General features: G+C 42.8%; 1 protein-coding gene and 1 long non-coding RNA gene across 5 annotated transcripts in view; one reads left to right on the top strand and one right to left on the bottom strand.

Moving 5' to 3' along the window:
* The window catches only part of LOC139362046 (uncharacterized), a 62283-nt gene that overhangs the window by 30802 nt on the left and 4142 nt on the right, over nucleotides 1-27339 (top strand). The window lies entirely within an intron of this gene.
* The window catches only part of LOC105470319 (follistatin like 1), a 54964-nt gene continuing 32579 nt past the window's right edge, over nucleotides 4955-27339 (bottom strand). The window contains exons 3-11 of the mRNA XM_011722178.2: nucleotides 23281-23385; nucleotides 20671-20800; nucleotides 19855-19887; nucleotides 18459-18589; nucleotides 14632-14750; nucleotides 13188-13300; nucleotides 12755-12865; nucleotides 10557-10633; nucleotides 4955-7668 (exon numbers count right to left, since the gene is read on the bottom strand). Of these exons, the coding sequence (XP_011720480.1) occupies nucleotides 7624-7668; nucleotides 10557-10633; nucleotides 12755-12865; nucleotides 13188-13300; nucleotides 14632-14750; nucleotides 18459-18589; nucleotides 19855-19887; nucleotides 20671-20800; nucleotides 23281-23385 (864 nt within the window). The 3' untranslated portion in view covers nucleotides 4955-7623. The remainder of the gene's footprint in view (nucleotides 7669-10556; nucleotides 10634-12754; nucleotides 12866-13187; nucleotides 13301-14631; nucleotides 14751-18458; nucleotides 18590-19854; nucleotides 19888-20670; nucleotides 20801-23280; nucleotides 23386-27339) is intronic.

The raw sequence follows: 27339 nt of genomic DNA, 5'->3' as shown, positions 1-27339 counted from the left end.
GTGGTAGGGAAAGCTTCTGGAAATTCTGATTGCTTCTAGTTTTCTTAGTGAAACCAGAGGCAATTCATCAGCTGAGTGTGAGGCTGGATATGGCAGTATTAAGGAAAAAGAATGAAAACAGTCATCTAGGAGAGTAGGAGATAATAACTAAAGAAATATACCAGGCATCCTGGGTAGTGCTAAAGGCACTTTTGAGGTCAAGACCATGAATTTAAAGTGAGAAAGCCTAGGCACGGTGGCTCACACTTGTAAACCCAACATTTTGGGAGGCCAAGGCGGGAGGATCACCTGAGGTTGGGAGTTCGAGACCAGCCTGACCAACATGGAGAGACCCTGTCTCTACTAAAAATACAAAATTAGCTGGGAGTGGTGGCACATGCCTGTAATCCCAGCTACTCAGGAGGCTGAGGCAGAAGAATCTTTTGAACCCGGGTGGTGGAGGTTGCAGTGAGCCAAGATTGTGCCATTGCACTCCAGCCTGGGCAACCAGAGCAAAACTCTGTCTCAAAAATAAATAAATAAATAAATAAATAAAAAATAAAATAAAACAAATTAAAAAATAAAGTGAGAAAACTCTGTGTGGTTGTATTTTATGCAGCCTAATTTAGCTGCTTGAGTACAAACACAGAATGGGAGGAGAGTTGGGTTAATTGAATGTTGAAGTTTTGCTGTGCAAGCATGACAAAGGAAGACCTGCATGCTAGAAAGTGATTATAATGATCAACCATGGAATCTAAGCTGGGATGGGGAGGATGAAGGATGCAAAATGGGAGAAGCAAAGTGAAAAAGTGATAGGATCATTGGATTTTAGGACCTGATGGCAACCAAAGAATTGTTAGAGTTGAGGTATCAGAGAAAGTGAGTTGAAAGGACAGAAGGTAGTTGTTGAAGAGTAGGATGCTTGAAATTGAGATTATTGCCAGTGATATGATCTAAGTTCTAACCAAGAGGAAAGTGGCTAAAATAAAATAGAGAAAAAAAAAAAATCCTTGGGGGAGAGGAGGTCAAGGTCCAAAGGAGGTCATGGGATAGATCATTTATGAGATAGTGACATCAAGAGTTATGACAGAAGCAGTGATGCAGAGTTTTACAAAGTCAGCAGCTAAAATCAAGGAATGGTAGAGGTGGGGAGAGGAACAACAGAAAACTGTGATGAAAGTGTAGTGGATAGCAAAGTCTAATGACTTGATGTTTTAAACTGAAGGTTTGTAGAGGAAGGAGCAAAAAGGATCCAGTTTATGAAAGATGTTGTAAAGAAAACCACACCATTTGAAAGGGCTATGGAGGAAGTGTCCTCAGAGGGGAGCCAAGTTTCAGTTAGAAAACAAGGTGAGGGAAATGTTAACAGAAGCTAAGAGTAGAAGGGATTTGTTGGTGATTAATAGCAAGTTCTAGAAGGCACAGTAGAAGGGTTTCAAATGTTAAAGCTCTTCCACAACATGGATTATAGTAAGCAACTCCTGGTTTTGCTCGTTCTGTACCAGAATCTTGAAAGGACCTACTTGATGGGTAGCTATGTACACCAATGCATAAGTGATGGCATAGTTCAGGTTTTCATAAAGGTATCTAATGAGGTATTTGTTTATTTTGAGAGAGTCATGCTCTGTTGTCCAGGCTGGAGTGCAGTGGTGCGATCTCAGCTCACTGTAGATTGCTCAAGCAATTCTCCTGCCTCAGCCTCACAAGTGGCTGGGATTATGGGTGTGTGCCACCACGCCCAGCTAATTTTTGTATTTTTAGTAGAAACAGGGTTTCGCCATGTTGGCCAGGCTGGTCTCGAACTCCCAATCAAATGAGTTTTTGAGAATAATTGGGCACACATGCAAAAACAAGATCACCTGTAGTTTATCCTACTTGTTTTCAAATAACAATTTATAAAGGTTCCTATCTCACTCAGAGTAAAAGCCAGATTCCTTACATGGCCTATTAGGACCACAAGATATACCTTTCTCACCCCTCAGTCCCTTACCCTGCCTTGTCACTTCTTTGCCCTTGTATTCTGCTACTCTCTCCCTCATTCACTTCAGCCTGCCAAGCTGCCACTCTTGCACTGGCTCTCTCTTGTCTGGAATGCTCTTGTTCAGATATCACACATCGAATTCCCTTGGCTTAGTCTTTTTCACTTTCTCAACGAGGCCTGTCCTGACCACTATATTTAAAATGGGAAACTGAGACAAACTGAGACACTCCCTTACCCTTCACTCTTCTAGCCCCCCTCCTCTTGCTATACATGGTCCTTATCACCTTCTAACATATCATAAGCTTTACTTATTTATTACATCTATTATCTAGCTCTCCCTGCTAGAATTTAAGCTCCACAAAGTCAGAGATCATTATCTCTTTTCACTGGTCACAGGTAAGTCCAAACACTTAGAACACTTAGAAAATGCCTGGAACATAGTATAGACACAATAAATATTTGGTAAATGAACAATAAATGATATTGATCTCCATCTCTACTTTTTCCTTACAAAAGAGTTGAAAATCACCCTTAACCAATCATAGAACAGAATGCATCAAAGGACAGTTGAGGCCCAGTTTGGATCCCCTTCTATATTGTTCTTACTCCCTTAATTACAACCTTAGATTTAGCTTATATATTCCAAGACTGGCAATGTTCTGTCCTTCCCAAGTGGATATTTCTGCATTCTTTTTGAGGGCATCAGAGTTTTACGCTGGCCATTTTCTGTCCTTAAGCTTCAGCAATGACACAGATTTTAAAGTTCTTTTGTCTTAAAGACAGAAAGGAAAAGATGTATAAATTGGGTTATATAAAGAGTGAAGTTTTCTACAAGGCAAAGCATCTCATAAAGTCAAAAGAAGAAAAACAAACTGAGAGAAAGTATTTGTCACATTCACGACAAACGGCTAACGATATACTTATGGAGAACTATGACAAACCAATAAGAAAAAGACCAGCAACCATTAGAAAAACAAGCGAAGGAAATGAAAGAAAAGGACAAGAACCAATTTTTCATGGGAAGAGATTTAATCTTACAAAAGGAATAATGAATATAAAAAATAAAACAAGGAGTTACCATTTTTCCTCTATCAGAGGCCAAAAAACTTGAAGGTGTAATGTTTGCAAAAATGTAGGGAAATAGATATGCTCAGTTTATGTTCTTTCGGCAGGCATGCATACTGGTGCAACCTCTTTGACTGTATAGGCAATCATAGGCAAATTTATAAATGGACATACCCTCTAAGAGGATGGTTTTATTCACTGTATTTTCCTTGATACAATTTGGATTTTTACCACGTATACATATTATTTTTTCAGTAAAAAAGTTAAATCATTAGAAAAACATTAATTCTCATTGACAGGAAGACCCTCCTTCCTATTCATACAGCAACATTTTACTTCCTATGTCACACCATGAAGCAGCCCCCAGCAGCAGTAGGCCAGAGTTGTTTTCATGTCCCACATCCCGGCTAGGATTATTCCAGGGCTCTGAGGGCATCTGCTTAGATCTATCTACACATTCATATTTTTTCCCTTCCTTCCTTCCCCTTATTTCAGAAATAGTTCAAGAGGACTGATAACTTGATAAAGAAGTTCTAAAATAAAGTGGATCAAAGTAACATACTTCTCTGCACAATTCATAATATTAAATTTTGATGAAAGGAAACTTAACTTCTGAATTATGCTTAGTTTAGGTTATTTTAATAATGTTGCACTTCCTGAATACATACATAACAGCAGAAAAAGTTTTCCCAGAACACAGTAGAAGGTTGGGAGTAGTTAGCCAAAATTTAAAAGTGGTTGTGGACAAGGTACCCTTCAAACTGGGTTTAAGATTCCCTTCTGAGAATGAAAATTTGAAGAATCAAACTGTGACAAATGAGATCAGTAATCTGTAGCAATCACGTAACAAAAAAGATTGCCTTTTAATATTTGATCAGTATTTGGGTTATATCCCAAATCCAATCAAAGTGATCCAGCTATAATTTTAGGATAGCAACACTTCCACATGACTGAAGAAACCTTAAACCTCATCGACTATATGCTCTTTTGGGAGGCAGAATTATTGGGGGTGGAGAGTGCACGATACATATGAAAATGGCAGGTTGGAAAACATTAGTCATGTGTCCCCAAGATGGAGCAGAAGAGGTTTTAACCAGCCAACATTCAGCCCACTTGGAAATGTTTATCCCCATGGAATGTGTGTATCAAGGAAGTGCCATTAAGGTTATTTAGCCTGTCCCTGGCAACGATTCCATGTTCCCTGTACTACCTTCCCATGTTTATTTGCCTTCTCACAGGCCACTGCAGTCAGCCTCACAGGATGCCATTTAGTCTCCTAAATCGTATGGGGGATTTAGAAGTCATTTAATTTAACATCTTCCCAATACAGGAATGCACCCTGCTATGGTTTGAATGTTTATGTCCCCCCAAAATTCATGATAAAATTGAATCCCCCAAAGCAATGGTATTGAGAGGTGAGGCTCTTGGGAGATGATTAGGTCATCAAAAGTTTAACCCTCGTGCCCTTATAAAAGAGGCCTAAGGGAGTTTGTTCACCCTTTCCACCATGTGGGGATGCATCAAGAAGGTGCATTCTTTGAAGCAGACAAGCTTCAACAAGCCCTCATCAGACATTAAATCTGTTGGCACCTTAATCTTAGGCTTCCCAGCCTTCAGAACTGTGAGCAATACATTTCTGTTGTCTATAATTACCCAGTCTGAGGCATTTTGTTATAGCAACCTGAAGGGACTAAGACACTCTCTGACTTGTCATCACCTTCTACTCCAGACCCACCATCCATGATCCTTTCAAAGAAACTTGTTCTGCCAGTCCCCGAGTAAACTTCCCATCCAAGCTGCAGTCCCAGGAGAAACTCTTCAGTCCTTTGTAAGGCTCCTGAAACTCCAATCCACTCTTAGGAAGTAAATGGGTAATGTTCTCACAACTTTATTTGGCCTTAATTGGGGGAAAGGAAACCAATAAAACTATCACTTTAATTTCTTTATTCATCAATAGTATCCGAAAAGAAAGAATCAGGAGTTACAAAAACAAGTTAAATGCAATATGGAAGCCTACTAAATACAAATACAAGTTCACAAACACATATGCAACAGAAACTTGTTTAGATTGTTTCTTGAAGTTTGACTATTTAAAAACACAGGTGTAAAGGAAAGACATTCAGACTGGTCCACGTGGGCTTGTTAGCAGGCAGAGGAACCCTGCTTTCAAAAACTGAGAGTCCAGAGTCACGGCATGTGGGAAGGTTTCCATGGACACTGGATCTTAACAGATGCTATAGTGTTTACAAAACTACACACACAGAGAAAGCCCAAGGAAGCCGGCAGGCTAAGCCCTATGCCTTTAGAGGGCTGAAGGAACCAAACCTGATTTAATCCTGTTTGCTTCATGCAAAACTTTATGCAAGACTTCCCAGACTAGGCTATTTAGCAGCTTTCCATGAATGGTCCTCAGATCATGTGATTCTATGGCATAGACAACAGCTGCCCTATTTACACAGAAGCAGAGGAATGTGGATTTGCTCTTGAGAGTTCAATGTTGCAGGATACAGTAGTCTTGGATGGTAACCACTGTTCTAAATATGACTAGTGAAGAGATACTGTGGTTTTTTTGCTTTTAACAAACTGATACTCTTGCCCTCCTCCCATAGTGTCCAAGGGCTGGCAAAACTTTTGATTAAGGCATGCTGCTGTGAGTTCTCCAAGGCACTTGGACAGGGAGCTGCATTTCAGACTGAACAAGTGGAGTTTGAAGAGAGTTTTTAGATGGGATTGATACACAAAAGCTTAAAATGCTGAACAAAGTGGGATTTTCTCCTTTCAAATAAGAACAAGGAAAACTAGAAGGAATTATATTTTTGGCACAACAGTTTCTCACAGTTGCTTGTGCATTACAACCTAAATAATTTCCTTCTGATGGTCTTTAATCTACTTTCTACAAATGAGATCTTATGTCAAGGCTTTAATCTTTGGTATTCCAAATGCATCTTAAACAGGGTAGTGAGTGGGGTTAACTATCACAGAAGTCGAAAGACACAAGACTAACTGTAAATGACTGACCTCCCCAAGTCATAGTTTTAGGATTAAATCTCCATTTTCTTCCCCCTGTTGAATTACAAACTTTCTTTTATCCTCATCGCTAAGGGAATGCTTTCTATTTCCAGCCGGAGGTTAAACATGAAATGCAAATATGAAGACAGAGTGGGGTGGTTCTCTTTCCCACTGTCTTTCTGCTTTACCCATGAGGACTCTGTATCACAGCACAACCTGTAGCGTCATCAGGCTGAGATCAAATTTGGTCATCTTGTTTTTGGCCATCTGACATTTCTTGTTCTAACAACGAGATTTCATTTATTCTACAGAGAAGAAGGAAAAATCACAGGAACCTATTTCCCCTCTGGACCAATGATCAGAACCACAGAATTTATAACTTATCAAATCAAAAGGCTAGTGCATTCTTACCAGCTCACTGAGGAAACTGAGGTCCAGAAAAAAGAAGAGAGACAGGGCCAACTCACTCTCCTAGTTAGTTGTAGGCCAATGAGCATATTGGTAGGCTGGGATATCCTAAGCCCGCTTGGCTGTACTTATCTCCATCCTTGGGAATACTGATTTGCCTGAACTTCTCAGAATAAAAAAAAACAAATTAATGTTTGGATCTCGAAAGTTTTTTATGAAGATGCTTCCTCCCCTGGCTTCGGTCTAAGGCACCCCTTGCTCCTCTGGCAGATAGTGGACTGCTGGAAGCTGGGGAGCCAACTATGGGCTGCATCTAGTATGTGGCAGGGTGGGGGCATCTGGGTTATTTGAGCCCCTGCACCAGGAAGAACCCCAGACTCCTTCCACCTATGAAGTGGTGGGACTATTGAAAAATAATATAAAAAGCTTAATACCTAGTCAAGAAAATAAAATATTAAAAAACAATAATATAATGATAATAATTGAAGAATAAAGTCAACTTGCCAAAAAAAAAAGTGTTTTACAGAGAAATAGCACCTTTGGTAAAAAGTATTTTTAAAATTTGGTTAGGTTGCCAAGGGCCTCAAAGTATACAAGTATCTGCATCATTTGGGTGTACTCTCCCAGAAACTCCATCTAAGTCTGAGGGACACTGGGTTAACTAGCAGGATGGCTATGTATCTAGAGGCAGTAATTGGGACCAAGAGATGCGTGGATGCTGGAGGTCTGTCATGCTGACGGCAATGGAAAGAGGCTGGAAGCAGAGAGCGTTCCTCTCTGTGGAACTTCCCAAACCTCTCCTCCAGGGACACCCTGCTAAGTTCTCTCTGGCATTGTGTGCACTCCCTGTAACCTGCTGACAGATACAGTAAACTCAAAAGAGGTTCAGATTTGGGTTTGTTCCTCTTTCAATCGTGATGCAGTTTCCTTACTAAACGGCCCCAGAGCACCGTTTGCAGTGTCTCTTAAAGCACTCCTAGAAATGAAGGCTGTGGCCCTTCCCCTCCTAGCCAGCCACCTTCATCTCCTTTATTGCAAAACAAATAAACAAAATGAAATTCATTGCTATATAAGCAAATACTGGTGATTTGGCGACTGTAGCAGACACTCGTGTATACTGGACTCAGCGCTGAAGTGGAAGAGAAGATGCTGGGCTCCAGACACTATCCTGTGCCGCCTCATTAGATCTCTTTGGTGCTCACTCTCTTGGTCTTTTCAGCTGTTTCCTTTGAGATGTAAGAGAAAATAGGCGTCATGGAAATATTAAACAACTGTTGGCATTTATTCTTCAAGACTATATAGCATTGGCATTTACAAGCTTATGCTGAATTTTAGTTGTTTACTTGTCTGGCTCCTCTGTGGACAATGAACAACTTGAGAACAAGAACTATGGCCTATTCATGATATGGTCATGCCGGGGCTGTCTACTGAATTAAGCTGACACCATTTGGACTCCTATGAAACAAGCAGATCAGACATTATGGTTCCCATTTTAAGAATGAAGAAAATGATGTTAAATGGAAATGCTACAAGATGTTCTGAATCCAACAAGTCCAAAGAAGTGTTAATTAATTACAACAGGTTCTGGAGGCAGACTGCCTGAGCTTCAACGGGCTGTGCTACTTTTTGGGTGACCTTGGGCATATTGTGAAATCTTCTGTGTCTCAATGTCTTCAACTGCAAAACCACAGTAATAAAGTACCATCTCTTACAACAGTGCCTGGCACAAAATGGCCAATAAGGACATACGAAGATGCTCAACAACATCATTAATCACACGGGAAATGCAAATCAAAACCACTTCACACCTGCTAGGATAGCTAAAATAAAAAATAACAGTAACAAAACCATTGGCGAGTATGTGAAGAAATTGGAACTCTATGGTGAAGATGTACAATGGTGCAGTAGCTTTGGAAGCCAGTTTGGCCATTTCTCCAAAGGTTAAACATGGAGTCACCGTATGACCCAGCAATTCCACTCCTAGGTAAATACCCAAGAGAGCTGACAACATGTACCCACACAAAAACTTGTATGAAAATGTTCCTAACAGCTTTATTTATCAGGGCCCCCAAATTGAAACAACCTAAATATTCATTAAATGATGAATGGGTAACACAACATGTGGTATATCCATATAATGGAATGTTACTCAGCCATAAATAGGAAAAAAGTACTGATTCATACTGTAAGAATGAACCTTGAAAACATTATGCTAAGTCAAAGACCGAAAAGGCTATACTGTTGTATGATACTACTGTAATATGTCCACAACAGGAAAATCTATAGTTAGAAAGTAGATTAGTGGTTGCAAAGGGCTGGAGGAAGATGAGAATGGAGGGTTACTTCTAATGGGTATGGGATTTCTTTCTGGGATAATGAAAATGTTCTGGAATTAAGATAGTAGTGAGATGACTGACAATCTTAGGAATATACACTTTAAAGGGGTGAATTTTATGCTATGTGAATCATATTTCAATTAAAGAAATAAATTTTAAAAAACCTGACAACAGTGGCTGATATCTAGCAGACACTGCTGGGGTTCCATCCATAGCCCCTTTGTGTTTAATGTTTCGGTGTACACTGGCATGACTTCCTACCTATTGCCAGCACCTGCATCTCTGCCTGACGCCTTTCTCTGGCTGCTGTAGCCTACTCTGTCCACACACACTGGTAGGCCACAAATGCCAGGGAATTATTGTTTCCCAGTAGAAGCCCTCAGCCAGTGGCTGATGGGAGTTCTTGTAGAAACAGCCCAGCTTCATCCCGACCCAGGCACTGTTACTCCATTCCCAGAGATCCCCAAGAGCATTAAGAGCCACTTGTTAACAGTGGTAACATGCCTGAATACACACTCTTTATTACTTCCTTCCCTTCCTGGACTCATTTCCCAAATCTCCCCCTGGTGTTTCCTGGCATTGCTTCCCAAATAAACTATGTGTACTTGCATCCTTGCCTCAGTATCAGATCTGAGGGGACTCACATCAAACACAGAAACTTAAACATATTAGCTATTATAATTCACTCTGTACTGTCTGATAACTACTGTATCCTAGACGAAAGTAATTCCTATGAAGTTTTTTTTCTCCTTCATGGGATTGAACTCATTTGGAGACTCAAGACTGGTGAAATCTGAAAAAGCAAAAGTCTAGAAGCTTTTGTTTCTGCTTAAACAACTGACATGAGATTTCTATACTATCAGTAACAATGATGACAAAATGCACATCAAGAATGATTAATAGATATGAGCAATTACTATTAATAGTAATAGTTCTGTTTGCTCATGTCAAATATTTCTTATCAATAGTTTAGCAGTTCTTATGACCATTACATTCCTTAAAAACTTCTATGTCAGAGAGAAGGCTAATACTACTACATTTGGTCTACAGACAGGTAATGGAAGGTGCAATATCCTATATTAAGACTACATAATAAGCCAGTAGGAGGATGGGCCAGGAGTTCAACAGTTCCACAGTATGTCAGAGGATCACTATTCTGCTAAGAACTCTTTCCCCAAGGAAGCCTTTAACTTAATGACATAGAACCTGAACAATGTTCTTATTATCTTCTTGAGTATCTGGGAAGGAGACTCTTTGTTAACCCCAGGCTATTTTCTAGCTAGACTGATGTTGAACTTAAATCCTTTCTGCTGTGGCCCCAATCCACTACTTTCATACTCACTGAGTGCTGACTACATACCAGGCCCTGTGAGACTGCGAGGGTACAATGATGAGCAAGTTACAGAGCCTGCTTTCAGGAGCTCACAGTCTTTGGGTCTGGACACTGGTCATGACAGGATACACACTTCCTTAAACCATGCTCATTTGCAAACCACTTCCACCTCATTTGCAAATGACCACCTGCCTGATTTTGCCTTATGTAGCCACTCACTGAGCTGTAACCTATACCTGTTGAGACCTACTGGGCCCTGTGAGGACTTCATCAGGAAACTGTCTGTATCACAGTTTGATAGTACAGGGGATGGGGTATCACTCAAGATCTACTGTATTGAACAGAGCATGCCTCCTTGGTCTCCTGGGGCACTGGGCAGTGTTTGAGTGGTATAGGGCCTGATGGCAACAGCAACACCTGAACCAGCATGGAGGCTACCATTCACCTGATGCTTCTGGAGCTCCTGGACGTATCTGGTCATCTCCTCCTCTGTCTGAGTCTGGGCCCCCTTCTGATTCTTTCCTGCAAGAAGAACCAAAGCTCAGAGCAGTGGCAGCTGTGGTAAGCCAGTGAGGAATTCGCCAAGATCTACCTAGAGGCTCTCAATTCATCTCCCATTTAACTTGCGGAAGGAGAGGTGAATTACCCACATTTTCTAAGTACGAAGGCATGAAGGGGCCCTGTGTAACTGATACCTCCAAGGTAACACACTGTAACAAAGCAATCTATCCCAACTCCTCTCTGGCTTTTGTTCCTTTAACTGCTTAGCACATCCCTGCCAGAAGCTGGCCCTGCAAAAAAAGTTATGGTGAAAACCTGGATCCTGACACAGGAGATTCCTCTGAGACAATGACTCTCAGCCATTCACACACCATCAAAATGTCCTGGAGAACATTTGAAAAGATAGCTGTCTAGTTCCACCTTCAGAGGTTCCGATGTAATTGATGTGAGGTGGGACCTGGACACCAGTACTTTTTTTACAAGTCTTTCTGGTTGGTTCTAATGTGCAGCCAGGGTTGACAACCATTTCATCAGCAATGTTTCTCAAACTTGCAGTGATAAACAAAACAAAAACTACACAGGTTCCCAAGCTGCTCTTTTGCAAATGCTGATTCACTATGTTTAGGATGAAATCTCTATGCTTATCAAGAAGAATGTTGACCATTAGGAAACACTGCTAGGACGTATCTTCCAAACATTGCTATCAACCTTCCCCTCACAGCAGTTTCCCTTGGCTCTGCCTCCACCTGGCTTCACATCTTGATGCCCCTTTTTGCCCGTCCCATTTTGATTTGTGATCTAAGATCAGACTGCTCTCAGGTACTAACCTGAAAATGCCCCAGAATGCTGGCTCCACAAACTCCTCTCAGATCCATGGCCTACACATCCATACGTGCTCAGACCCCTGGGGCACCACCATCTAACATGGATTGCTCCATGTTATACCCACACAGAGTTCTGGACTTGGTCATCCAGGGAGGATGAGCAGCCCACAGCTGAGTGGCTGTGGAAATGGGCAGTGTCCCATGGGGCTGATCATTTGAATTTTGTCTGATGCATGTGATAGAGATTATTATCCAAATGACCACGCTTATTCTGTAAGCCAACTGCATACCAACTGCCTGCACCTTAGAAATGGAGGGCTACCTTTACAAAGCCAGAACAGCAGCAGTTAGAAGCGGAGAGGATTATAGGCATAAGCCACTGCCCCTGGCTGATATAACTTTAGGTTTACCCTAGCTGGTGAAACTTTTGGGCCTGGTTCCAACTGACCTTAAGGCAACTCTCTGTCGCAGACCTAGCTTCGACACCCTTCTCTGTCTTGCCTCCACTATGAATGTCCCTGGTTCTTTGCTAGGGCTCGGCTTTAAGAGTCCCTCTTGATCTTTGGCATCATTGTAGCCCAGGACCCAGATGGGACTCCAGTGGTTCCAACATAACCTGTAGCCTCACACTGCCCCCCAAACTCTCAGATTTCTCTGTCTCCCCAGACCACCCTGCACACATCTCAACTAGCTCAACTTTCTCTTTTTAAAAAAGATTACCCATCTCTGTTAGTTGAAAGAGGGTCTACAAACATTTTTTCTTTTTCTGCTGGGTATGGCAAGGAGAAGTCATTTTGTCTTTCAACCACCAGAGTCTTTTGCTATTTCCTAAGGTGTTATAAGGATCAATGGGTTAATATGTAAAATGCTTAGAAGAGAGCCTGGCAAATGGTTCTTGCTGAGTAAGTATTTGCTTTCACTGTTACTATTCCATTATTATTTTTAATTATTATTAAATAATTATTTTTATTTTAACATTTTAATTATTAATTATTATTTTAAATTATTATTCCATTATTACTATTTCCATAATGTTACTATTCCATTATCATTTACTTTTGCCCTGGGTCTTGGTCCTCTCTTATTCCAAGCCTCTGGAGTGACTTTCAAACTGAATGCCTATAGGATAAGTGCTTTGCCCTCAAAGCTCCCCACTTGGGGCTCCAACCTTACAGGTGTGGGTCTGCCAGTTGCTCCCTGGGTTCCTTGCTCCCAGCCACCACCCTCTTCTCCATCATCCCCACCCCAACTTCTCTCATGCTGATTTCATGAAGCTCTCTCCTTGCTGTTTTTTCTTTCTTTCTGAAGCACAGCTCACCGTCACAGGTCATGGCTGTACAGACCCAGTTTCCACAGGCACAGACACAGCGGTTACAGTCCACCTCAGTCTCAGCTCCATCTGCATACGTTTCATCCTCCAGGGCACACTCTGTTGGGCCAGAAATGTGGGGCAACAGTTTAGTTGTGAGGGTGGAACAGGGCATCTTTGCTACAGTCTGTGCACCTTACCCTTTTTTCCCAGACAAGACCTGCCTGTCACTCAGAAGCACTATATCTGAGCAAATGCCACAATCAACCTAAAGAATGTGGGGTCCTAACTTCACCATGGGAATAATGGGCTGGGGCCCAGTTTAGAATCATGGGAGGGCATTTCTCAGCTAGCTCTGGAGAGTTCCACCAATCCTCTCTATCTTGGCTCCTATAAAATGCCTCCATTCCCTACAGCTCTCTATTTCTTAGGTTAGGCATACTCTTCTCAGGAGGGTTGAAAGATGGGTTGAGGCACTTGAGAAACTCTTGGAAGCTGAGTTTCCAATCAGCATTTTCATCAGACAGTTCAATGAGAGCATCAACACAGAGTCCCCTGAAACAAAACACAGGATAAATGTGTTAGCAAGACCTTAGCTTCACTCAGAAGAAGGGAAGTAAGCATCAAGACCACATACACCCAGGGCTTCCATAGGAGGCCAAGAAGATGAATGCTAACTGTAACAGCCTCTCTGTACACTGACCCAACACAACTATTATCCATCCTCACCAGTGCAGGCATCTAACCTTTAGTTTGTTATACTGAATGTCAGATCACTCCGGCTGTTCAAATGTTCCCCTTAAGATGACTAAAGTTTCGTGAACGGTTTTGTCTACTTTGATTGACAAATGTTTTCACTGCCTGCACACCTTCCACTAGCAATTGCCTTTCCCCATGGTATACACATGTCAAGTCAACCAAACTAGGAAAATCAAAACAGAAGAGATATGACAGATGATATGAAAAGAATATAGGATGTGAAAGAATATGAAGTTCAAGCAAGAATCACCATTACCATCATTCTAGAAAGAGATTTTCAGAAAAGCTTCTAGAACTCAGCTCCATTAATTCTTCCTTGGGCTGGATTTGAGGCCTGGCTCAATAAATGAACTTGGGCTAGTTATTCAACTTTTCTGAGCCTGTCTTCCCATCCGTAAAAGGAGGTCAAGAAGCCCTCCTTCACTGAGATATCATGAGGCTCAAACGTTGAAATTGTAAAACATTATGTAATTTCAGATTATCAAAATGTGAAGGATTTACAGAACCTATACTTTAAGGTCATAGACTATTATTAAAGAAGAATCCTTCTAGAAACTGTGCAATGTACTTCTTTTGAAAAAAAGAGATGCTTTTCCTATTTTTAATTCTTACTGATGCTGAAACCACATCAAAAGTTTCTTAGCAATTAGTTTTTATTAATATTTATTCTGGAATAATACCATAAAAGTAGATGGGCATATATCTGTAACAGTCAGGGCAATCGACATGAAATAGCACTAATTACCTAAAAATCAGAACAAAGCTACTTTGGACCTACAGTTAAGTAATAGATTAATGTAATTCCTTCAGAAAATTAATCAGTAAAACGTCACCCACAACATTCAGAAACAACTTGCCCTGATGTGCCCTTGGCAATTTATTTTAAAATTATATTCTTCTATTCCTTGCAAGTTCTGACCAAAAACAATAACTATTTGATTAGATATCAGTGGTACTCAATATATTAATTCATACTTTCATAGAATAGAACAGGACAGAATTCTCATTTTGCTTTTTACATGACATTCTCTCACTGGTGGCTCTTTTGCAGGTGGGAAAGGGTTTAAGTCCCCTCTCCTAGGCAGTCTTTCCTTGTGGATCATTCTCTGACCCCTTGTTCCTCTCACCTAAGCAACTTGTTGTTCTCCTGGTCTGGATACGTGGTAATATTGATGGCAGTTTCATTCTGTTCCACAAACTTCAGGAATTCGCTGGAGTCCAGGCGAGAGTCACCATTATCAAAGTTCTAGAAAGGGCATGACGAGATCATTCAGTAATGTTTTGCAGAACCCCTGTTCCATCATTGCTCCACTCAGCTGACCCGCCTCTGATTCATCTTATTCTTAATACATTCCAACCCTGCCCTGGCCTCAGAGGGTCATGGCAACAAATGCTCTAATCCGTGGGACATGCAGAGAAGGTACCTGTGCCCAAGATGAAAGAGGAGAAGTGCCTGGGGAGAGGAGGCAACCTGAACAGAGGCCCCTGGGGTCCCTAAGCACACTGTGTGGCCCTATCTCTGACACTGCCCTGTAGACACTTTTGACTGTACCTTTGGGTACAGACCAACCTCCACATCATGTTCTCAAACCCTGACGAACATGTAACAAGAGTTTAAAGTTGCAAGCTGTGAATCAGAATCTCTGTAGCAGGTCCCAGAACATGTTTCTAATGAACTGGTCAGGAACAGCAATGCAGATAACCCTCTGAGCTCACTTCGGACTTATAAGATCATTTCTTGTTGCTTGATTCCAGCCTCCTTGTCCTGTTCTCGGTGCTTAACTTTCACCTTGGTGCCCGTAACTGATCACATCAGTGAGAACTCAGGCAAAGCCCTCAAAGCAATAAGCTACAGACAGGGGTCATCATGCAAAGTTCCTGCTCCTCTGCCCTGTGGGCCCCACTGCAGATGTGTGCACAGGTCCTCAGATCACCCAGCTCAGGCTGTCCTCATGACCCAGCTGGCATCCCACGAGCACAAAGTGAGGGGTGCAGTGAGCTCACACATTGTTCTCTATGGCAAGATGCTAAACTGAGACCTCAGCCATCTGGGACCATTCAAGATACCTAGGCACTAGCTGCAGGAGGGTGTCAAAATCAAGACTGATCAAATTCCAAGTTGCATACTGCTGCTCTCCTAACAAGTTTCGATAGCATTTTCCCCTTCCCTCCCAAATCCTTTCCCTAGGCTGCCTCATGCTGCTGCCCTGGGAAAGGATTAGCTTCCCCATATTACTTTCAAGTTGGCTCCCCAGATGGTGCAAGGGATTCTGGAAGAAACATCTGTCCAAATTTCTAGATAGAAAGGCAAGATGTAGCTAGCAACTCTCTCCTGACTGCCACGCATCACAGGTGTTCCACTCTAATGTTGTATAATGAAGGTGTGCATGAAACAACTATTAGGCCTATGCTTAGTACGTACTTACTATTCTTGTCCTAATTCCCAAGAACAGGTCTCTGATGTCCTTTATTCACTATACGATTTTCCCTGAGAAACTTCCCTAAGTGTTTACCTTGTGAGGTCTTGATTAAGTAATCGAAAATAATTAAGTAAGTTTGGCTGGGGGCCACTGTTAGTAGCACAGGACTTTCTTGAGTTCAAATGCTGCATGTACTGGGCAAATGGGAGCAACCCTCAAAGACCCCAGTGTCGTCAGGGCCTGATGATTGAATGAGTGTAGGGAGGGGAACCATCCAGCACTAGCTGCAGACCCAGTGCCACATGGCCCAAGTGGGCACCATGAACCTGGCAACCACAGTCCAGCTCTCAAAAGGCAGTGCTGTGTACACACACTTCAGTAGGACTAGAATCAGGCCTGCAGCTGGGGGAAGGTCCAGCCCATGTGCTTTCTCAACTCAGGAGGGCCCAGGGCTCAACTCCCCAGACCAGAGCTGTATATAGAATCCACAGAACACAGAATTCTGGTGCCTGCCCCAGAAACAGCCTGGAATTCCTGGGGGGTCTGCCTGTGAGATCCTCCTAATCATGGACCATGAACCAACCTAATTCATTCAGCCTCTCTTCAGTCAGTCAGTTACAAAGACCTAGTATCTCTCTGTGCCTGTAAGACCTCTCACCAACAGGCAGCTGCTGACCTAGGAGGAGGCAGTCTTCCTTTGAAGACAGCAGCACATAAGACTCTGAAAATCGTCAAAAAGTAGAAAATGAAACCTGTTTTCTCCTGGAAGACACTGCCAGAGTGTCTGGGAAGAGGGGATTTTATGTCTGTCAGTCATGATCAAGCTTTCTTAGATGCTTGGGTGTGAGAATGCCCTAGAGAAGAGCTACTTTCTCAACGGGCCTTACAGCTTTCAGAAGGGAGCCTGTAAAAGTGAGTTGCTGCTGGAGGAGATGGAGATGTGTTGAGGGGAATGTGGTCTAGGTTCTTGGGAATCAAATCTAATAGCAGGTGTCAGTGATGCCCGAGGCGGAGTGCCATCGAAGGGCCACTAAAAAATGCTTACAAGGTCCCAAGTGGCCCTTGGAAAGGAGTGTCCTGGGTCCCATACCTCCTATGCTGTAATTGTAGGGCAAAGTCACTGCTCACAGCAGGCCCTGCAGGTACCTTTGCCATTCACTCAGCTTTTGAACAGTCACTTTCTTTACATTACTTTTTGTTCCTGTCCAACTCTCCTGGCTCAGCACTATGATGTGTTTTTCTATAGAAGAGGAACCATTCTTGCCCTAAGGGCTCCGTAATGTGGGAGTGGTTAAGACAGAGGACAGAGCAAGAAAGGCTGTGCTTTTTCATCTGGGTATGATCTCAAAAACTTGAAATCCAGAGACTTAATATCTGCCATAGAGGAGAGAAATCTCTATATAAAAATAGTAACACAAGTGAAGTCTTAACCAAATATCCATTTGAAGCCAACACAGTACTTCTTCATCTGTAGGTTCTATAGTGTCAGAAAGAGAAATCCACAGACTAGACTGGCATTGGCCACATTAGGTGGCCTCAGAGCAGCCAAAAAGTCCCTCATGTGTCTGAAGTTGCTCCCAAGTCCCAACTGGGTTGGGCCCTGGAGGTATGTGAGGGAGTAGATGGCTGGGGCATCTACCTAGATGTCTATAAGTGAAGAGGGCTTTGGTGCTTGCATGGAAATGTGGGTATCTGAATATGTCTGCGTGTAGGATGTGTCTCCGTGTGGCATGTGAGTCTCTGTATGTGGTGTGTGTGTGTGCGTGTCTGCATGTTTGAGATTGAGTGTGTCTTTCTCTGTGCTTCTGAGTGTGATGCGCCTGTGTGTGTCTGTGTTCTTGTCAATCAGCTGTAAGAATGCCCTTAATTGCTGCTTCTAACTCTCAAGTTCTGTGAAAGATCTGCATGCCATGATAGCCCGAGCCATCACTAAATATTATAACCTCCTTAATTTCTCTTTGTGAAAATAGCATCTCTCCTGCTCCCAAGTGGAACACTCTGTCTCTTCAACTAATTATGATAGGGAACAGCAATATCTTTAAGTTCAGGAGGAATCTCTGGACCCATGAAATGCCAGTCCATTGATTCTTCTCAGATGAAGAATCTCTCCAGGCCATGGGCAGTCAAGTTAATGACTTAGAGAAATGTCAAACTAGGCAGGAAAGAGGCTGAAGTGGTCCCGGTCTGGGTGCAATCAGAGGGTATTTTGTATTAACAGCCAGCTCCATAAGGTGTCATGGGGAGTAGGGGACAGAGCTTGGCCCTGACAGGTTCTCCAAGACCTTTGTGGCTTTAACTGCCTAAAGGCAGCAGCACATGTGTGTTAGATCCCAAAGACTCCACTGCTTACTCTCACTAATAAAGCTGGTGAGAAGGCAACTTTCATGGCTTCATCAATGATCTATGATGAGGAAACTCAGGGAGTCTATACAGGTTTACATTTCCTGTGGTATGGGAAGATGTGATCAGGCAATGGGAGAAGGAAGCTTCCCTTTCTATGGGCCTGAATAGTCTTCCTCCTACCTCTGGATTACCTTAAAATACTTGTCTAGGATTTCACTGTAGTTGCTGCCTTTAGAGAACCAGCCATCTGGAATGATCTCAGCTTCCAGCCACTGGATGATGCGACGTCGGAGCTCATCACGGTTGGACTGATAGCAAACAACTGCAGGAAAGTGGAGGATGTCAGCTGGATCAGTCAGGGGAGGACCCCAATGATATCTGGTACCCACTGTGTGGGAGGATCGGTGCCCACGGAGACAGGATTAGCACATCCAGGGTACACAACTGGAAAAAGTCTAGCCCAGGATTCAAGCTCCCATCTCTAAAATATTTGTAAAGATTGAGAATATTGAAACAGAGAGATTTTGCTGCTTATGTGAGAAATAACTAGAGCAGAAAAATAAAGGATACTTTCATTAACTTTAGGAAGCTGAAGGGGAAAAAAATCAATAAAGCAGCTCTCTTGACTCAAAGATGAGCTGAAATACATGAATAAATGAGAATATTATAGTTTTTTATGCCACTAGATTTCTGATTTTCTCCAGTTTTTCCCTTTCTCACCAACTAGGTCCATCCAAACTTTCCCCCACTTACAACTGTATACCACCTACATCGTCCTTTATTATGAACAAGAGAATGTGAAGCCCAGCGAGGGCCATGTCGAAGCCATGCTCTGGACAGCTGTTTTCCACTGGAAATAACAGGGGGTGCTGAGAGTTGAGTGGATGGGGAAGCAGAGGAGAAAAAGCTTTGGCAAAAGAGAATTCCTGGAAGACAACACATGTTGCGGGTGAAAAGGGCACTGGGCCAGGGGAATGAAAATCTGGGAGTCCTTCCCTAGTCTGCCAATTACCAGCTGTGTGATACAGAAAACTCACTTAGCCTCTTCGAGCCTCAATTTCCTCATCTATATAGTAATTACAGTACAATCTACTTCACAAAGGCTACTATGAGAATCTAAGGAAAGTATGCGCAAAAAAGTTCTGTAACTATAAATCATGATAAAATTTTAGTGATCACTAATAGAAAACCACAGAAGTCTTACAGGCACTTCCAGTTATCTATCCCCTTTCAAAAAGAGTTGTGCCTTCTATTTGCTAGTCCCATAACATGAGCATGTCTTACAGGATGTTGAAAAACGAACTCAGTGGCTGTCCTGTTCATGCAGTTCAATCACTACTCAGGAAAAATGGGAAAACACAGTCAACATTCTGACCCAACCAGCTGCTTCAATTGGCAAACACACACACACACACAAATGTAGTTTTGCAGCTTTTCTGAGCTGTGTTGAGGAGTGGCCAGTTCTGGGACACAATTCTGATGCACAGAAGATCTTATGAGCTTGGCAGGGATTGTGGAACACAGTATTTCTATCATGAAAAGAATGTCCTCCCCGAGATGCACACAGTAGAAAAAATAGGCACTCACCTGGGCTGGCAGATGGACTTACGGATTTCTTCTCTGCAAGACAAAAAAAGAAAATGTGTAATGCAAAGTGAAGAAAAAAAGAAAATTTTTCTGTATTTCTAGGATTACAGCTGCTCCACATGTAGGGGACTATTTGTAACCTTTTCATCATCTTGTATTGAATCCTTTCCTTCTTCTAGGGCCCAGGTATGAGGATCTTCTGTTTCCTGCTTTGTCTGACAATTTAGGGCCACTGGTCTCACACCTCCTCCTGTTGCATTGAGGGGTCACTGGGATTTTGAGAATTCAAATGGAGAATCATTCTGGATAGGGAATGGAGTGGAGACAATCGCCTGGGAAACAGCTTCTTGTTTCTTCAAGGAAGGGCAAGGCTGAGAGCGGCTGGGCAGGGCTATGGCTTGGCAGGGGGCTGGTATCTAATTAGCAACAAGTGTGGGACTTCCTTCTTATTCTAATGGCAATGGTTTCAGCGCAAAATAGAGGAAATAATACTGAGAGGTGCCCAAATTAAAAAGCATGAGGAAAGTGAAACTTATGTGCTTTCTAAAAAGGTACATAATTCATTTAAGGAACTTCATTATTGTTACTGATTACTGATGGAGTCCACCGTATTTACTATCCAGCTGTAGACAGTGCTGAAAACCCCAGCAGGCTCATGAGTGACAAGAGGATGCAACTCCAACCAACTGGGTGCTTTCCACAGCTCTGAGAGGCTGTGGTCACGGTAGGAAGACCATGTGGTCAGCCAGGCCACACTGCTCTGTTCCTCAACTCCCATGGCTGAAGCTGCCTTGCAGTGGTGAGACCACACCTTACCTTGGCAGTGTCCATCGTAATCAACCTGGATTTTGGATCCAGTGAGGCAGGCATCTCGATGCAGTTCACAGTGGTTGAGGTAGGTCTTGCCATTACTGCCACATACAGGCCTCTTGTGAGGTTTGCATTGCTGAAACAGACCCAAGAGAGAATGTTTGTGCAGTTATGGATATCGACACACAGACACACACACACAGAGCCATTTTGTAAGGGGACTCTCCACCACCAGAGATGGTGCTTCTATCCTACCAGGGCACAGGCAGTGACAGTTCTGGCCAACTGACCCTGTCTCAGTTGCCTATGGCCCTTAGTGCCTATCCTGGTCCAGGGTCATCTCTTCTATTCAGTGAAGAAAGAGACACCCTCTATGGTTTGAATGTTTGTGATCCCTCCAAAATTCATGCTGCTACTTAATCCACAATGCAAAACTATTAAGAGGTGAGGCCTTTAGGGGGTGATTAGGTCATGAGGACTCCTCCCTTGTGGATGAGGTTAAGAAGTGAATATATCAGTCTTCCTACAGCATTTGGCCCTTTGGTCCTTCTGCCTTCTGCCATGTAAGGATGCCACATTCAAGGTGCCATCTTGGAAGTTAGAGACCAGGCCCTCACCAGACATCAAATCTGCCTGCGCCTCAATCTTGGACTTCTCAGCCTCTAGAACTGTGAGAATTAAATTCTTTTTATTTATTATTTACCCAATCTCAGATATTTTATGATAGCCACCGAAACAAAGACAACTGCCTCATCACATCAAATTAGCAGAAAAGGCGTTCTATTAAAAATCAGAAATTTGAATTCTCTGTCACTTTGGAAAAAGTCATTTAATGTCTCAGAAGATCTGAGATCCCTTAATATTCCAACATTCAATGACATAAAACAGCCAGAGCTGAGAGCTGGGAATGTGGAGAGACTGATAGGCAGGCAGGCAAACACACACACACTCCAATTCTTCCACAGCCTAACTATAAGGATCTCTTGCTTTATATACTATTTGGGGGGCCACTTTGTTTTCCTCCTAATCTCAAGCCTTTATTGTGAAGCTAGGAGTAAGGTTGTCTGGGTCTTTGTGAAGTACTACAGAGAATCATTATGGACAGGGAAATGGAACAAAGTTCATTTGGAAACTAGCTTATGCTTTGGCTGCTGAAGGTACCAAGATCACAGGCAAACTCAGTTTCTTTGGACTTCTACGGTTTTTAAGGGGGAGAAGTAGGAAGCAAGTTTAGCTCAGATCCAATAAAGAAAGGAAGTGAAACAAGAAAGAGCAGATGGTAAAAAGAAGCACAGAGCACTGGAAGTGGATGGCAGCCCAACCTCTCCAGTTTTAGTTGAGAATACCAAAAATACAAATTTCAGTGAACCAGTATTTATTATGGAGTGCTCACTATGTGCTGGGAAATGGACAAAACCAAACGTGGTCTCTGTCTTCACAGCATCTCCCGAAACCTTAGGTTTGGTCCCAGCTCACCCACATCTAGTTGTACAATTTTTAGGATAAGGTTTCCAGATCATAAGGCCAGGCTTATGCCACCACACTGTGGCCAGGTACACTGCCAGTGAGAACCTCCCAGAGCTAACGGATCCCCAGCAGGATCTGGCTTTTAGGTTTCTGAGTTAGAAAACTTCCTTTCTGGGGCAACAAATCAGGATCCTTAACCTGGGGACTAAATTGGTTGTATTTAATTTGCAGACAGACGTGTTTCCAGGCTATGAGTTGGTTTGACAGAAAAGAGAATGTCCAGGGTATTTATGTTCATTTTGGTGGCAGAACTTGTCAGAATCTAGCCTACAGAAGAAGTATTTATCAAAGGCTCTCTCTGGTTTTTAAACATCAAAAAAAACCTGCATCTCATCTACTGTTTTTAAAAATTTGCGTATCCTCTGACCTAGCAAGCTCTGGTGTCAATCAATGCTACAGAAATAAAGGCAGTAGCATGTAAGGGTATTTGCACAAGGATGTTATTGGTTATAGTGGTAAACAACCCATAGAACCAAGTGAATGTCCATTTATGGGAAAATGATAGAATAAATCTAGTTCTTTTGTATTACTATTATGCCACTACAATGAGTTAAATGAGTTAAAACTACATGTGCTGATCTAGAGTGTTATCCCTGATAATGAGTAAAGAATATAAACTGTATATATCTATATCTGTATCATGATCCCATTTTTGCATAAAATAGGGGGAACCATTATGTCTACAGTACTATATAAACCCTAATGCTTATAGTAACATAGAAAAGAAAAACATGTGGAACAACATGTACCAAATTGTTAACACTGGTTACTTCAGACTAAGGGATTGAAGGGTTATGGGAGAAGATTATAATTTTACGTCTGTGTAAATGTCTGTACTATTTGACTTATATAAAACAATTCTTATTTTTTAATTAAAAAAATCTTATAAAGCTAAATTAAAAAAAAAGAAAAAATATCCATGCATTAAAAATCAGGAACCTGGAATAAAAATTCCATGTTTCTCAGAGGCATGAGGTATGCTTTTATAAAGAGACTGAAATCATTGGCACTGCCTGCTAATGGGTGGCTCCGCAAGGTAGCCACACTGGCCTTGGCCACTGTCCTCTGGCTCCTGACATTAGGACTTACCTCAATGCAGAGACAGGTGGGTTCCCCTTTCTCTGTGACTGCACATTCCCGGCCAGCTCCACAAAACACATTGGCACAGATCTTGGATTTGCTCCTTAGCTCTTCCTAAAACACACAATCATAAAGGAAACCATGTGACTGAGATGAACCCACTAAGGGATAAGCCCATAATGAGATTATCTTTCAGGCTTGGGCTTTGCTCTGGAATCATGGCTCATGGTCTTAAACAGCTAGATGTTGGGTCTTAAACAGCTAGACGTTGCCTCCAACAGCGAGTGCCCTACTCCCAGACACTGCTTCAGCCCAGGTTCAGGTACTTCTGAGTCCCTAATATGTTTCTCAAAGAGCAAGAGTTCCTTTCTTGCATGCTTCCTTTCTCATAAAAATGCTTATTAAGCACCTATCTTATGCCAACACTACACTAAGGGATGGAGATACAAAGGACAGACCCTGTCCTCAGGAAGCTCCATGACTCTCAGAGGAAACTCACAAAGAAAGAGACATTTGGAAAACAACACAGGAAGTGCAAGAACAGGATCACCAGGGAGCTGGAAGGGAGGGGGAGGGGGAGAATTTTTCAGAGGATACTTTCTGAAGATACTAGGCCTTAACTGATTCTTAAAGGATGAGAGGAGTAAGTCAGGCAGAAATGGAAACATTGTGGAGAACTATGACTATCTGAAGGACCCAAACCTGACTGAATGGTGTTCAAGGCATTATCATCTCAAAGGGCAAAAAGAAGGATGGCTAAACCAGTGGAAACGTGGATTTGCTATATTTGCTATGGTCCCATTTAGCCTCTGCCCATGTCTGCCACTGGCTTCAAGATTAAGAGGGCTAAACTGCCTGATAGCAGAACTATTCTCAAATCATTTGCTAGTCAGGCATTTCCCTGTTCAGACATGTGCAGCAGAACTGACAAGGCAGGGAATGGTCTCGGTGTATGCACCTGAGAATGTGGGGGTATTGATAGGCACTGATCTGTTGGTGGCTCATCCCTTCCCTCCCATTCACTGATGGCAGAAAGCCAGCCCCACCTCATTCACCACTCAACCCAGGGGTAGTGGTGGTTACATGAAGGAGAATGTGATTTCCCCAGCTTCTCATCCTGACTGGCTGGGCAGGCAAAATCATGAAAGACCTCCAGGCCCAAGGCTACTGGGCTAGCATTGGCTGTGACAAAACCAACAAAGACTGCAGGAGGCACAATGGGGTCATCGGGCTGGCTGTGGTGAGGCAGGGATGGAACCCAACAGTCCACCCTCCAGGCCATGTCTACTACATTATGCAGAGAACTCACACCCACAAGTCTTGTAACAGTACAATTCTTATAGTTGGTGAATGTTTTATATCCAAGATTAGGGCAAAAAAGGCAAAAAGAAAGTACAGGCTTTCGAGCTGAGGTGCTGTATCCAATACAGCTAGTCTGCTGCCACCCAGAGGCTGCTCTGCAAACTCCAGGTTATTATTTTCTGTCCCAAGCCTGCTTGTGGGTCATGCAGGGCTCCCATTGGTCTAGAAGCCGTTCTCATGCTCACATTTCATTGGTTCACATGCTGTGGCTAAACCAATTCTTTTTTGAATGTTGCTAAGGCGAATTCAAGAAAGCTAGCAGGCGGGGAAGAAAGAGGAAGTAATTCCCAGAAGTCTGCGGGGATTGGAGAGCTGTTGTTTTCCTAAACAGAGAGTGGAGATAAAAATCAAGGATATTCTCCGGGCAGGGCCATCTTGTGGAAACTGCCTGAGAATGTAAGGCAACACGAAAAAGGAAGAGGAAAAGGTTTTTGCTGACGAGTTGTAAAAAACCTCAGATATGTTTACCTTCTCCTCTCCCCAAAAACGACACTCTAGCCAAGGGATACAGACAAATATGCACCCCCCCGTGGGTGTGTCCCACGAGTTATGGACACACAAATGCATAAAAAAGCATGCTCAGACACATGCCTGCACTCAAATACACCCGCACACAGCTCCACAGGCAAACACCCACAAACCTCCACTCACTAGTCTCTGTCCTTAACTAGTAATTTTCATTCTTTAAGCCTCACATGTCCTCATCTATAAAGTAGGGGTAAATGCCAGCCCTGCCCTGTGGACATTCAGTGAGATACATTTGGAAGTACCAACTGTAAATCAAGCTGCCTATGTGAAACCTGTTATTCATGGGAATGCCTTATAGAGCTGTTGCAGAAAAGCCTGTGGCATGTATGGAACCTCCTTTTAACTTATATTGGTGTTTTTAGTAAGTATCAAAAATAGATTGAATTCAATCAAGTCATTTTTCAGGAATAGTTCTCAACAATCCATTTGAAGAAACATAACTTTTGAGTTATAACAACTAATATTTGAAGAGTACAATTAAGATTTACAAAATGTTTTCATACACATGATTTCATCTTACAGGGAAACCCTGCAAGAACAGGTATATTATTATTAACCCTATTCCATAGATGAGGAAATTGAAGACCAGAAAGGTCGGATAACTTGCCCAAGGTTCCAAAGCTAGAAATGAGAGGAGCTAGGATTCCAACTCATATCTTCAACCACTGATAACTAAACTCCCATTTATAAATACCCGGCATCCTACTAAGTTATTTTTATATGTGATTTAAGCTCCTCAATAACTCGCTAAGTTAGACATCACTAGCCCCATTTCACAGGTGAGAGGGCTGAGCCTTAAATAACTAGAAAGTGGCAGAGCTAGAATTCTGCCCAATCTAAGGGAAAGTAGTTTATATTTGATTTATTTTCATATCCAGATGACATAAGGAAATTATGACGGGGGTGTGAGTTGCATAATTAGCAAGTGTTGGGAGAATGTGCGTTAAGAGTGCGTCAGAGATTTAGATTTAAATTACCCACATCCCACCTCTATTCCTTACTTGCTGGTCGCGGGCCAGGTGCTCTCTTTAAACCTCAGCTTCCTCAAGTGAAAACTGGGAGTACTGATTCTTAGAGGGTCATTGTGAGGATTAAATGGGATGTACTGCAGGCAGCACAGTGCCTGCCACACAACTGAAAGTGGCTATTACTACAATGGGCAATTTATTTTCAGACAACTTTCCCACTGAGATGCTGTCACTACCACCTTGGGCTGTCATGTCCCGTTTTTCCCTGTCCTCCCTTGCACTGCAGTGGTAATAGAGAACAGAAGGACTGACTGAATAGAAAAAACAAAAGGCCCGTTTGAAGAGCACACAGGCAAGAGGGGAGCCACTAGTTACACAATCATGCCTCTTTGCAGGTGATACGTCTGTCAATAGGTGGCAATCTCTCTCTTTGTCTTGCACAGCCCAGTGCCGCAATGCAGAAGCGCAGTGTTGGCTCCTGCAGCTCCACCCAGCTCTGTCCTTGGAGCCAGAAGTGGTGCAGGAGGTAGAAGAATAGGGTGGCTGCCCCACAAATACGGGTAGGGTGATCTACCAACGTGGGAGAGGTCTCACCGGCAGCCTCATAGCCCTCCCCAGTGATCCCCATTCACAGGCATGCTTTCATGCAGAAATGAACAATGAAGAAAATTTTCTCCAGAGAGAGAGCTTTTGTGCCATTGAAAACCCTCCTCCAAGCCTCATCTTCTCTGGGAGTGGGAGTGTCAGGTGCATCCCTGAGGTGCCTACAAAGTTGCTTAGGGTGGTGGGTGGTCTTACCCATCTGCTGAGAGACTGATTCGGAGTGGGGGAAAAGAACACCTTGAGAGGGGTTGAACATTCTCATGGGTTGGAGTAATAGCTGCCTGGTGGGGAGGGCTGTGGTGAGGAATAGGGAGATGAACAGGGTGGCAGGTGATGGTGGGGAAAGGGGTGGTGCTCGATGGCTGACCCGGGGGGCTCTCCACAGCAACTATGAGCAGTGAGAACCTTGGAAGGTTTGGGATTGGGTAGGTAACATGATGGATATGGTGATTTGGAATGTTAATTTGTGTCGGGTCCTTTCTGAAATTCTGATTCAAAGTGCGGGGCAGCCTGGATGGAGAGAGGCTGCAAGCAGGAAAACCGGCCAGGTTTAAGACTGTAAATCTAGTCGGGGATGACAAGGGCCTAGGACCGAAGGCCAGTGTTA

The sequence above is a fragment of the Macaca nemestrina genome, chromosome 2 (genome assembly GCF_043159975.1).
Source record: "Macaca nemestrina isolate mMacNem1 chromosome 2, mMacNem.hap1, whole genome shotgun sequence".
NCBI lineage: Eukaryota > Metazoa > Chordata > Mammalia > Primates > Cercopithecidae > Macaca > Macaca nemestrina.
This window is presented reverse-complemented; position numbering and strand designations above follow the sequence as displayed.